The sequence below is a fragment of the Nerophis lumbriciformis genome, linkage group LG18 (assembly GCF_033978685.3).
Source record: "Nerophis lumbriciformis linkage group LG18, RoL_Nlum_v2.1, whole genome shotgun sequence".
Lineage (NCBI taxonomy): Eukaryota > Metazoa > Chordata > Actinopteri > Syngnathiformes > Syngnathidae > Nerophis > Nerophis lumbriciformis.
In genome coordinates, this window is record NC_084565.2 from 2,230,938 (window position 1) to 2,245,308 (window position 14,371).

At 34.4% G+C, this 14,371-nt stretch overlaps 1 protein-coding gene across 15 annotated transcripts in view; it reads right to left on the reverse strand.

Annotated features, from left to right (window-relative positions):
• Positions 1-776: 776 nt before the first annotated feature.
• Positions 777-14,371, reverse strand: part of hs2st1b (heparan sulfate 2-O-sulfotransferase 1b) — a 48,342-nt gene continuing 34,747 nt past the window's right edge. The window contains exons 7-10 of one of the 15 annotated variants that reach the window (XR_012050933.1): positions 5,790-7,049; positions 4,853-5,342; positions 4,035-4,444; positions 779-1,749 (exon numbers count right to left, since the gene is read on the reverse strand). Coding sequence is in view for 1 of the 15 variants with exons in the window: in XM_072915057.1 (XP_072771158.1) it covers positions 6,823-7,049 (227 nt within the window). In the remaining 14 variants the exon portion in view is untranslated. The other 14 variants (XR_012050936.1, XR_012050935.1, XR_012050934.1 and 11 more) reach the window with 14 other exon arrangements.

Below are 14,371 nucleotides of genomic sequence, written 5' to 3' on the forward strand. Positions count from 1 at the left end.
TTTAGTGTCAACATGTTATGAGCATAAATGCCCTGTGGCTATATTTTATTTGCCAAAAACTCACTCCTGTTACCTAAATTACTTTCAGTTGAAACACTAGTGTTTACATGCTATTAGCATTAACGTTATCCGTCAATATTTGGTGTATTTGCTCGTTCTATGCTTAATAACTCACTCCTGCTACTTTCAGTCCTGTTACATAATAGTTTTTTTGTTGTAACAATGGAAGGATTTCAATGTTTATTTATTAGTATAAGTAAACATTGAATCCTTTCCATTGTTACAACAAAAAAACTATTAGGTAACAGGACCGTAAGAAACAGGAGTGAGTTATTAAGCATGTTTATTTATTAGTACAAGTAAACATTGAGTCCTTTCCATTGTTACAACAAAAAAACTATTAGGTAACAGGACTGTAAGTAACAGGAGTGAGTTATTAAGCATAGAACAAGCAAAATTAGGATTTAGTGTCAACAATTTATTAGCATAAATGCCATCACAATATTTAATGCATTTTCAAATGCTGTGCTTAAAATTTTACTCCTGTTACTTTCAGTCCTGTTACCTATTATTTTTTGTTGAAACAATGTAATGTTTTTAGTGTCATAAATGCCCTGTAGCTGTATTTTATTTTCTAAAAACTCACTCCTGTTACCTAAATTACTTTCAGTTGAAACACTAGTGTTTACATGCTATTAGCGTTAAATGTTATCCGTCAATATTTGCTCGTTCTATGCTTAATAACTCACTCCTGTTACTTTCAGTCCTGTTACATAATAGTTGTTTTCGTTGTAACAATGGAAATAATTTAGTGTCAACATTTTATTAGCATGAATGCCATCACAATATTTAATGCATTTTCAAATGCTATGCTTAAAATTTCACTCCTGTTACTTTCAGTCCTGTTACCTATTATTTTTTGTTGAAACAATGTAATGTTTTTAGTGTCAACATGTTATGAGCATAAATGCCCTGTGGCTATATTTTATTTGCTAAAAACTCACTCCTGTTACCTAAATTATTTGTTGTTGAAACACTAGTGTTTACATGCTATACCGCCCGAATGCAGCTGAGATAGGCTCCAGCGACCCCCCGCCACCACGTAAGGGACAAGCGGTAGAAAATGGATGGATGGGCAACGTAAAGTTTTTAGTGTCAACATGTTGTTAGCATAAATGCCATCACAATATTGAATGCATTTTTAAATGATATGCTTACAATCTTACTCATGTAAATTTCAGTCCTGTTACCTATAATTTTGTGTTGAAACAATGTAACGTTTTAGTATCAACATGTTATTAGCATAAATGCCATCGCATTTTCAAATTCTATGCATAATAACTCACTCGCATTACTTTCAGTCCTGTTACCTAATAGTGTTTTTGTTGGAACAATTTCATGTACTGAGTGTTTACATGCTATTAGCATAAATGTCATCTGTCGATATTCAGTGTATTTACTAATTTTATGCTTAATAACTCACTCCTGTTACTTTCAGTCTTGTTACCAAATATTTTGTTGTTTAAATTACTATCAGTCCTGTTACCTAATGTTTTTTGTTGTTAAAACTACTATCAGTCATGTTGCCTAATGTTTTTTGTTGAAACTACTTTCAGTCCTGTTACCTAATGTTTTTTTGTTGCTGAAACTACTATCAGTCCTGTTACCTTATGTTTTTTGTTGTTGAAACTACTATCAGTCCTGTTACCTAATGTTTTTTTTTGTTGAAACTACTTTCAGTCCTGTTACCTAATGTTTTTTGTTGTTAAAACCACTATCAGTCCTGTTACCTAATGTTTTTTGTTATTGAAACTACTCTCAGTCGTGTTACCTAATGTTTTTTGTTGTTAATACTACTATCAGTCCTGTTACCTAAAGTTTTTTGTTGTTGAAACTACTATCAGTCCTGTTACCTAATGTATTTTGTTGTTGAAACTACTTTCAGTACTGCTACCTAATGTTTTTTGTTGTTCAAACTACTATCAGTCCTGGTACCTAATGTTTTTTGTTGTTGAAACTACTATGACTCCGGTTACCTAATGTTTTTTGTTGTTGAAACTACTATCAGTCCTGTTACCTAATGTTTTTTGTTGTAAAAACTACTATCAGTCCTGTTACTTCATGTTTTTTGTTGTTGAAACTACTTTCAGTCCTGTTACCTAATGTTTTTTGTTGTTGAAACTAGTATCAGTCCTGTTACCTAATGTTTTTTGTTGTTGAAACTACTATAAGTCCTGTTACCTAATGTTTATTGTTGTTGAAACTACTCTGTCGTGTTACCTAATGTTTTTTGTTGTTAATACTACTATCAGTCCTGTTACCTAATGTTTTTGTTGTTGAAACTACTATCAGTCCTGTTACCTAATGTTTTTTGTTGTTGAAACTACTTTCAGTCCTGTTACCTAATGTTTTTTGTTGTTGAAACTACTATCAGTCCTGTTACTTCATGTTTTTGTCGTTGAAACTACTTTCAGTACTGCTACCTAATGTTTTTTGTTGTTCAAACTACTATCAGTCCTGGTACCTAATGTTTTTTGTTGTTGAAACTACTATGAGTCCTGTTACCTAATGTTTTTTGTTGTTGAAACTACTATCAGTCCTGTTACCTAATGTTTTTTGTTGTAAAAACTACTATCAGTCCTGTTACTTCATGTTTTTTGTTGTTGAAACTACTTTCAGTCCTGTTACCTAATGTTTTTTGTTGTTGAAACTAGTATCAGTCCTGTTACCTAATGTTTTTTGTTGTTGAAACTACTATCAGTCCTGTTACCTAATGTTTTTTGTTGTTGAAACTACTTTCAGTCCTGTTACCTAATGTTTTTTGTTGTTGAAACTACTATCAGTCCTGTTACTTCATGTTTTTGTTGTTGAAACTACTATCAGTCCTGTTACCTAAAGTTTTTTGTTGTTGAAACTACTATCAGTCCTGCTACCTAATGTTTTTTGTTGTTGAAACTACTATAAGTCCTGTTACCTAATGTTTATTGTTGTTGAAACTACTCTCAGTCGTGTTACCTAATGTTTTTTGTTGTTAAAACTACTATCAGTCCTGTTCCCTAATGTTTTTTGTTGAAACTACTTTCAGTCCTGTTACCTAATGTTTTTTGTTGTTAAAACTACTATCAGTCCTGTTACCTAATGTTTTTTGTTGTCGAAACTACAATCAGTCATGTAACCTAATGTTTTTGTTGTTGAAACTACTATCAGTCCTGTTACCTAATGTTTTTTGTTGTTGAAACTACTATCAGTCCTGTTACCTAATGTTTTTGTTGTTGAAACTACTATCAGTCCTTTTACCTAAAGTTTTTTGTTGTTGAAACTACTATCAGTCCTGTTACCTAATGTTTTTGTTGTTGAAACTACTATCAGTCCTTTTACCTAATGTTTTTTGTTGTTGAAACTACTATGAGTCCTGTTACCTAATGTTTATTGTTGTTGAAACTACTATCAGTCCTGTTACCTAATGTTTTTTGTTGTTGAAACTACTATCAGTCCTGTTACCTAATGTTTTTTGTTGTTGAAACTACTATCAGTCCTGTTACCTAATGTTTTTTGTTGTTGAAACTACTATCAGTCCTGTTACCTAATGTTTTTTGTTGTTGAAACTATTATCAGTCCTGTTACCTAATGGTTTTTTGTTGAAACTACTTTCAGTCCTGTTACCTAATGTTTTTTTGTTATTGAAACTACTATCAGTCCTGTTACCTAATGTTTTTTTGCTGTCGAAACTACTATCAGTCCTTTTACCTAATGTTTTTTGTTGTTGAAACTACTATGAGTCCTGCTACCTAATGTTTATTGTTGTTGAAACTACTATCAGTCCTGTTACCTAATGTTTTTTGTTGTAAAAACTACTATCAGTACTGTTACTTCATGTTTTTTGTTGTTGAAACTACTTTCAGTCCTGTTACCTAATGTTTTTTGTTGTTGAAACTATTATCAGTCCTGTTACCTAATGTTTTTTTTGTTGAAACTACTTTCAGTCCTGTTACCTAATGTTTTTTTGTTATTGAAACTACTATCAGTCCTGTTACCTAATGTTTTTTGCTGTCGAAACTACCATCAGTCCTTTTACCTAATGTTTTTTGTTGTTGAAACTACTATCAGTCCTGTTACCTAATGTTTTTTGCTGTCGAAACTACCATCAGTCCTTTTACCTAATGTTTTTTGTTGTTGAAACTACTATGAGTCCTGTTACCTAATGTTTATTGTTGTTGAAACTACTATCAGTCCTGTTACCTAATGTTTTTTGTTGTAAAAACTACTATCAGTACTGTTACTTCATGTTTTTTGTTGTTGAAACTACTTTCAGTCCTGTTACCTAATGTTTTTTGTTGTTGAAACTAGTATCAGTCCTGTTACCTAATGTTTTTTGTTGTTCAAACTACTATCAGTCCTGTTACCTAATGTTTTTTGTTGATGAAACTACTTTCAGTCCTGTTACCTAATGTATTTTGTTGTTGAAACTACTTTCAGTACTGCTACCTAATGTTTTTTGTTGTTCAAACTACTATCAGTCCTGGTACCTAATGTTTTTTGTTGTTGAAACTACTATGACTCCTGTTACCTAATGTTTTTTGTTGTTGAAACTACTATCAGTCCTGTTACCTAATGTTTTTTGTTGTAAAAACTACTATCAGTCCTGTTACTTCATGTTTTTTGTTGTTGAAACTACTTTCAGTCCTGTTACCTAATGTTTTTTGTTGTTGAAACTACTATCAGTTATGTTACCTAATGTTTTTTGTTGTTGAAACTACTATAAGTCCTGTTACCTAATGTTTATTGTTGTTGAAACTACTCTGTCGTGTTACCTAATGTTTTTTGTTGTTAATACTACTATCAGTCCTGTTACCTAATGTTTTTGTTGTTGAAACTACTATCAGTCCTGTTACCTAATGTTTTTTGTTGTTGAAACTACTTTCAGTCCTGTTACCTAATGTTTTTTGTTGTTGAAACTACTATCAGTCCTGTTACTTCATGTTTTTGTCGTTGAAACTACTTTCAGTACTGCTACCTAATGTTTTTTGTTGTTCAAACTACTATCAGTCCTGGTACCTAATGTTTTTTGTTGTTGAAACTACTATGAGTCCTGTTACCTAATGTTTTTTGTTGTTGAAACTACTATCAGTCCTGTTACCTAATGTTTTTTGTTGTAAAAACTACTATCAGTCCTGTTACTTCATGTTTTTTGTTGTTGAAACTACTTTCAGTCCTGTTACCTAATGTTTTTTGTTGTTGAAACTAGTATCAGTCCTGTTACCTAATGTTTTTTGTTGTTGAAACTACTATCAGTCCTGTTACCTAATGTTTTTTGTTGTTGAAACTACTTTCAGTCCTGTTACCTAATGTTTTTTGTTGTTGAAACTACTATCAGTCCTGTTACTTCATGTTTTTGTTGTTGAAACTACTATCAGTCCTGTTACCTAAAGTTTTTTGTTGTTGAAACTACTATCAGTCCTGCTACCTAATGTTTTTTGTTGTTGAAACTACTATAAGTCCTGTTACCTAATGTTTATTGTTGTTGAAACTACTATCAGTCCTGTTACCTAATGTTTTTTGTTGTTAATACTACCATCAGTTCTGTTACCTAATGTTTTTTGTTGTTAAAACTACTATCAGTCCTGTTCCCTAATGTTTTTTGTTGAAACTACTTTCAGTCCTGTTACCTAATGTTTTTTGTTGTTAAAACTACTATCAGTCCTGCTACCCAAAGTTTTTTGTTGTTGAAACTACTATCAGTCCTGTTACCTAATGTTTTTTGTTGTCGAAACTACAATCAGTCATGTAACCTAATGTTTTTGTTGTTGAAACTACTATCAGTCCTGTTACCTAATGTTTTTTGTTGTTGAAACTACTATCAGTCCTGTTACCTAATGTTTTTGTTGTTGAAACTACTATCAGTCCTTTTACCTAATGTTTTTTGTTGTTGAAACTACTATGAGTCCTGTTACCTAATGTTTATTGTTGTTGAAACTACTATCAGTCCTGTTACCTAATGTTTTTTGTTGTTGAAACTACTATCAGTCCTGTTACCTAATGTTTTTTGTTGTTGAAACTACTATCAGTCCTGTTACCTAATGTTTTTTGTTGTTGAAACTATTATCAGTCCTGTTACCTAATGGTTTTTTGTTATTGAAACTACTATCAGTCCTGTTACCTAATGTTTTTTGCTGTCGAAACTACCATCAGTCCTTTTACCTAATGTTTTTTGTTGTTGAAACTACTATGAGTCCTGTTACCTAATGTTTATTGTTGTTGAAACTACTATCAGTCCTGTTACCTAATGTTTTTTGTTGTAAAAACTACTATCAGTACTGTTACTTCATGTTTTTTGTTGTTGAAACTACTTTCAGTCCTGTTACCTAATGTTTTTTGTTGTTGAAACTAGTATCAGTCCTGTTACCTAATGTTTTTTGTTGTTCAAACTACTATCAGTCCTGTTACCTAATGTTTTTTGTTGATGAAACTACTTTCAGTCCTGTTACCTAATGTTTTTGTTGTTGAAACTACTATCAGTCCTGTCAAATGAGTCACAATCTAAGGAACCTGGTCAACAAGCAGATAGAGATGGTTGAATATGATTGAGAAAGGTAACAAATGGCACCTATTGAGTGGCATGAGGTGCTAGCTCAGCACTAAGGGGCTGCAGTGATATTTGGTCCCGGTGTAAACAAGCACTAGAAATAGAATGCGTACAAAAGTCCCCAGCATGAGATTTTTTAGCCATTTTCAAAAGTGTCTTGAGTGATCCTGTGGAAGCGCAACAAGGCATGAAGAGTTTCCAGCCAGAGAGTTTCAGTTTCAGTTTCAGTCTGCTGCTCCTCAACTGGCTTTGGGGTAGATCTTCTCGTAGAAGAAGCTCTGGGCAAGCGCCAATAGTTCGCCGTCCTTCTCCCGGACGGCGTGGGCGCGCACAAACTGGAAGTGCTCCAGCGCAAACTCGTAGAACTCGTTCTCCAGCTTCCAGGCTTTGGACTGCTGCAGCTTGGCGGTGGTCTCCTGGGCGGGGGGCTTCTTCTCCGTGGTCTTACGCAGGTGGGACTTCTTGCCTGGGGCGACACAAGAGGCGTTGATGGCCACCAAGCAGAATGGATCCAGGATGAAAGTATGGCCTTTGCTCACATGGTGGACTACTCAACAGCAGAGAGTGCCAGGGAAGGGCTGCCCAAACCTTTTCTACTGAGGGCCACACACTGACAAATCAGAGCATTTTGGTGGTTTTCACCTTTAAAACCAGTACAACAAATAGTTGTTTTTTTCCAAAGAACTAGAACATTTCGGTGAAAATTTCGCTACGATATGAAATTTCGTTATTTTCGTTAAGACTGTTGAAGAACTGAAAAACTAACACTTGGCACACTGGCCAGATAGCGTCAAGTAACAATAGATAAGAGCAAAATGAGCGGGAAAAAAAAGCTAACATGCTAGCCACAGCTAGCATTAGTGAAATACCAAAATATATACCACTAAAGCTGCTAAAATAGCTAGCATTCCAACATGCTAACTGTAACAGGCGTCAGGTACCGGGATATATTACTGAGGTGTGCACCTGAAAATATTATGTAAAATGCTAGCATGCTAATGTTAGCATGCATCAAGTACCAAAATAACGAGCTAAAAGAAGCTAGCATGCTAACAGTGCTATGTTGACATGCTAACAATAGCATGCTTATATTTAGCTTTATTGAAATGCCAAAATACACGACCATGGTGTATAGCTGCTATATTAGCTACACAATCTAGCATGCTAATGCTAGCATGCATCAAGTACCAACATATGACTGAGGTGTATACCAAAATAACGAGCTAAAAGAAGCTAGCATGTTAACAGTGCTATGTTGACATGCTAACAATAGCATGCTTACATTTAGCAATATTGAAATGCCAAAATACACGACCATGGTGTATAGCTGCTAAATTAGCTACACAATCTAGCATGCTAATGTTAGCATGCATCAAGTACCAACATATGACAGAGGTGTATATCTAAATAATTAGCTAAAAAAAAAAGCTAGCATGCTAACAGTGTTATGTTGACATGCTAACAATAGCATGCTTACATTTAGCATTATTGAAATACCAAAATATACGACACTGGTGTATAGCTGCTAAATTAGCTACACAATCTAGCATGCTAATGTTAGCATGCATCAAGTATCAACATATGACAGAGGTGCATACCAAAATAATTACCTAAAAAAAAGCTAGGATGCTAACAGTGCTATGTTGACATGCTAACAATAGCATGCTTACAATTAGCATTATTGAAATACCAAAATATACGACACTGGTGTATAGCTGCTAAATTAGCTACACAATCTAGCATGCTAATGTTAGCATGCATCAAGTACCAACATATGACAGAGGTGTATACCAAAATAACGAGCTAAAAGAAGCTAGCATGTTAACAGTGCTATGTTGACATGCTAACAATAGCATGCTTATATTTAGCTTTATTGAAATGCCAAAATACACGACCATGGTGTATAGCTGCTAAATTAGCTACACAATCTAGCATGCTAATGCTAGCATGCATCAAGTACCAACATATGACTGAGGTGTATACCAAAATAACGAGCTAAAAGAAGCTAACATGTTAACAGTGCTATGTTGACATGCTAACAATAGCATGCTTACATTTAGCATGATTGAAATACCAAAATATACGACACTGGTGTATAGCTGCTAAATTAGCTACACAATCTCGCATGCTAATGTTAGCATGCATCAAGTACCAACATATGACAGAGGTGCATACCAAAATAACAAGCTAAAAGAAGCTAGCATGCTAACAGTGCTATGTTGACATGCTAACAATAGCATGCTTACATTGGTACTTGATGCATGCTAACATTAGCTTGCTAGATTGTGTAGCTAATTTAGCAGCTATACACCATGGTCGTATATTTTTTTGCATTTCAATAATGCTAAATGTAAGCATGCTATTGTTAGCATGTCAACATAGCACTGTTAGCATGCTAGCTTTTTTTAGCTCGTTATTTTGGTATACACCTCAGTCATATGTTGGTACTTGATGCATGCTAACATTAGCATGCTAGATTGTGTAGCTAATTTAGCAGCTATACACCAGTGTCGTATATTTTGGTATTTCAATAATGCTAAATGTACGCATGCTATTGTTAGCATGTCAACATAGCACTGTTAGCATGCTAGCTTTTTTTAGCTCGTTATTTTGGTATACAACTCAGTCATATGTTGGTACTTGATGCATGCTAACATTAGCATGCTAGATTGTGTAGCTAATTCAGCAGCTATACACCAGTGTCGTATATTTTGGTATTTCAATAATGCTAAATGTAAGCATGCTATTGTTAGCATGTCAACATAGCACTGTTAGCATGCTAGCTTTTTTTTAGCTGGTTATTTTGGTACTTGATGCATGCTGATATTAGCTTGCCAGATTGTGTAGCTAATTTAGCAGCTATACACCATGGTCGTATATTTTTTTGCATTTCAATAATGCTAAATGTAAGCATGCTATTGTTAGCATGTCAACATAGCACTGTTAGCATGCTAGCTTTTTTTAGCTCGTTAGTTTGGTATACACCTCAGTCATATGTTGGTACTTGATGCATGCTAACATTAGCATGCTAGATTGTGTAGCTAATTTAGCAGCTATACACCAGTGTCGTATATTTTGGTATTTCAATAATGCTAAATGTAAGCATGCTATTGTTAGCATGTCAACAAAGCACTGTTAACATGCTAGCTTTTTCTTAGCTAATTATTTTATGTCATATGTTGGTACTTGTTGCATGCTAACATTAGCATGCTAGATTGTGTAGCTAATTCAGCAGCTATACACCAGTGTCGTATATTTTGGTATTTCAATAATGCTAAATGTAAGCATGCTATTGTTAGCATGTCAACATAGCACTGTTAGCATGCTAGCTTTTTTTTAGCTGGTTATTTTGGTACTTGATGCATGCTAATATTAGCTTGCCAGATTGTGTAGCTAATTTAGCAGCTATACACCATGGTCGTATATTTTTTTGCATTTCAATAATGCTAAATGTAAGCATGCTATTGTTAGCATGTCAACATAGCACTGTTAGCATGCTAGCTTTTTTTAGCTCGTTATTTTGGTATACACCTCAGTCATATGTTGGTACTTGATGCATGCTAACATTAGCATGCTAGATTGTGTAGCTAATTTAGCAGCTATACACCAGTGTCGTATATTTTGGTATTTCAATAATGCTAAATGTAAGCATGCTATTGTTAGCATGTCAACATAGCACTGTTAGCATGCTAGCTTTTTTTAGCTCGTTATTTTGGTATACAACTCAGTCATATGTTGGTACTTGATGCATGCTAACATTAGCATGCTAGATTGTGTAGCTAATTCAGCAGCTATACACCAGTGTCGTATATTTTGGTATTTCAATAATGCTAAATGTAAGCATGCTATTGTTAGCATGTCAACATAGCACTGTTAGCATGCTAGCTTTTTTTAGCTCGTTATTTTGGTATACAACTCAGTCATATGTTGGTACTTGATGCATGCTAACATTAGCATGCTAGATTGTGTAGCTAATTCAGCAGCTATACACCAGTGTCGTATATTTTGGTATTTCAATAATGCTAAATGTAAGCATGCTATTGTTAGCATGTCAACATAGCACTGTTAGCATGCTAGCTTTTTTTTAGCTGGTTATTTTGGTACTTGATGCATGCTAATATTAGCTTGCCAGATTGTGTAGCTAATTTAGCAGATATACACCATGGTCGTATATTTTTTTGCATTTCAATAATGCTAAATGTAAGCATGCTATTGTTAGCATGTCAACATAGCACTGTTAGCATGCTAGCTTTTTTTAGCTCGTTATTTTGGTATACACCTCAGTCATATGTTGGTACTTGATGCATGCTAACATTAGCATGCTAGATTGTGTAGCTAATTTAGCAGCTATACACCAGTGTCGTATATTTTGGTATTTCAATAATGCTAAATGTACGCATGCTATTGTTAGCATGTCAACATAGCACTGTTAGCATGCTAGCTTTTTTTAGCTCGTTATTTTGGTATACAACTCAGTCATATGTTGGTACTTGATGCATGCTAACATTAGCATGCTAGATTGTGTAGCTAATTCAGCAGCTATACACCAGTGTCGTATATTTTGGTATTTCAATAATGCTAAATGTAAGCATGCTATTGTTAGCATGTCAACATAGCACTGTTAGCATGCTAGCTTTTTTTTAGCTGGTTATTTTGGTACTTGATGCATGCTAATATTAGCTTGCCAGATTGTGTAGCTAATTTAGCAGCTATACACCATGGTCGTATATTTTTTTGCATTTCAATAATGCTAAATGTAAGCATGCTATTGTTAGCATGTCAACATAGCACTGTTAGCATGCTAGCTTTTTTTAGCTCGTTATTTTGGTATACACCTCAGTCATATGTTGGTACTTGATGCATGCTAACATTAGCATGCTAGATTGTGTAGCTAATTCAGCAGCTATACACCAGCGTCGTATATTTTGTTATTTCAATAATGCTAAATGTAAGCATGCTATTGTTAGCATGTCAACATAGCACTGTTAGCATGCTAGCTTTTTTTTAGCTGGTTATTTTGGTACTTGATGCATGCTAATATTAGCTTGCCAGATTGTGTAGCTAATTTAGCAGCTATACACCAGTGTCGTATATTTTGGTATTTTAATAATGCTAAATGTACGCATGCTATTGTTAGCATGTCAACATAGCACTGTTAGCATGCTAGCTTTTTTTAGCTCGTTATTTTGGTATACAACTCAGTCATATGTTGGTACTTGATGCATGCTAACATTAGCATGCTAGATTGTGTAGCTAATTCAGCAGCTATACACCAGTGTCGTATATTTTGGTATTTCAATAATGCTAAATGTAAGCATGCTATTGTTAGCATGTCAACATAGCACTGTTAGCATGCTAGCTTTTTTTTAGCTGGTTATTTTGGTACTTGATGCATGCTAATATTAGCTTGCCAGATTGTGTAGCTAATTTAGAAGCTATACACCATGGTCGTATATTTTTTTGCATTTCAATAATGCTAAATGTAAGCATGCTATTGTTAGCATGTCAACATAGCACTGTTAGCATGCTAGCTTTTTTTAGCTCGTTATTTTGGTATACACCTCAGTCATATGTTGGTACTTGATGCATGCTAACATTAGCATGCTAGATTGTGTAGCTAATTTAGCAGCTATACACCAGTGTCGTATATTTTGGTATTTCAATAATGCTAAATGTACGCATGCTATTGTTAGCATGTCAACATAGCACTGTTAGCATGCTAGCTTTTTTTAGCTCGTTATTTTGGTATACAACTCAGTCATATGTTGGTACTTGATGCATGCTAACATTAGCATGCTAGATTGTGTAGCTAATTCAGCAGCTATACACCAGTGTCGTATATTTTGGTATTTCAATAATGCTAAATGTAAGCATGCTATTGTTAGCATGTCAACATAGCACTGTTAGCATGCTAGCTTTTTTTTAGCTGGTTATTTTGGTACTTGATGCATGCTAATATTAGCTTGCCAGATTGTGTAGCTAATTTAGCAGCTATACACCATGGTCGTATATTTTTTTGCATTTCAATAATGCTAAATGTAAGCATGCTATTGTTAGCATGTCAACATAGCACTGTTAGCATGCTAGCTTTTTTTAGCTCGTTATTTTGGTATACACCTCAGTCATATGTTGGTACTTGATGCATGCTAACATTAGCATGCTAGATTGTGTAGCTAATTCAGCAGCTATACACCAGTGTCGTATATTTTGGTATTTCAATAATGCTAAATGTAAGCATGCTATTGTTAGCATGTCAACATAGCACTGTTAGCATGCTAGCTTTTTTTTAGCTGGTTATTTTGGTACTTGATGCATGCTAATATTAGCTTGCCAGATTGTGTAGCTAATTTAGCAGCTATACACCATGGTCGTATATTTTTTTGCATTTCAATAATGCTAAATGTAAGCATGCTATTGTTAGCATGTCAACATAGCACTGTTAGCATGCTAGCTTTTTTTAGCTCGTTATTTTGGTATACACCTCAGTCATATGTTGGTACTTGATGCATGCTAACATTAGCATGCTAGATTGTGTAGCTAATTTAGCAGCTATACACCAGTGTCGTATATTTTGGTATTTCAATAATGCTAAATGTAAGCATGCTATTGTTAGCATGTCAACAAAGCACTGTTAACATGCTAGCTTTTTCTTAGCTAATTATTTTATGTCATATGTTGGTACTTGTTGCAATTCTGGACACTACCCCCCGTCAAACTAGGAAAAAACACCCTAATACCTTTAGTAAGAAAATAAGAAAGTTAAAGAAAGAAAATATATATTATTTCCAGGCTTTTGCGGGCCATATAGAATGATGTAGAGGGCCAGATCTGAGTTGAGTTTGACACCTGTGCACTAGACCACAGCAATGGGCTTGTTTATAAATGTACAATAACGCTCCTCATAGGAAGTTGCTATATTTGTGACATGATACAATGCACATTAATGAACATAATGTGACAAGATTCTAGCCAAAGGCTGATTGCCATCTGCATTTTTAATTGCAAAGAAACAAGCCCAGGACTCCCACTAATTCAGCATTATAGTGACTTGTATTTTTCACAAGTGCACTGCAAAAAGTCAGTGTTCAAAAACAAGAAAAAAACATCCAGAAATGAGGTGTATTTTATTTGAACTAAGCAAAATGATCTGCCAATACAACAAGAACATTTGGCTTGTCAAGACTAGGGATGTCCCGATCCAGGTTTTTGCACTTCCGATCCGATACCGATATTGTTTTTGCACTTCCGATCCGATACTGGCCTATCCGAGCATGTATTAAAGTTCAAAGTTATTTAGCCTACTTAGTTGTCAGAATCATGTTGAAAAGGGTTTTAGTACTCTTGATGACAACTAGCCAGCTGAATTAGGGGAGTTTGAATAATACACAATGGTTGGTAACAAGAAACTGACCTGTTTATTCAAGGATAAACACAAAATAGACACAATTATACATGACAAACAGAAATGGCATCATTGAACTAGGGCTGGGTGATATGGCCTTTTTTTAATATTGCGATATTTTAAGGCCATATTGCGATACACAATATATATCTCGATATTTTGCCTTCGCCTTGAATGAACACTTGATGCATATAATCACAGCAGTATGATGATTCTATGTGTTTTGATTGATTGATTGAGACTTTTATTAGTAGGTTGCACAGTGAAGTACATATTCCGTACAATTGACCACTAAATGGTAACACCCCAATAAGTTTTTCAACTTGTTTAAGTCGGGGTCCACTTAAATTGATTAATGATACAGATATATACTATCATCATAATAC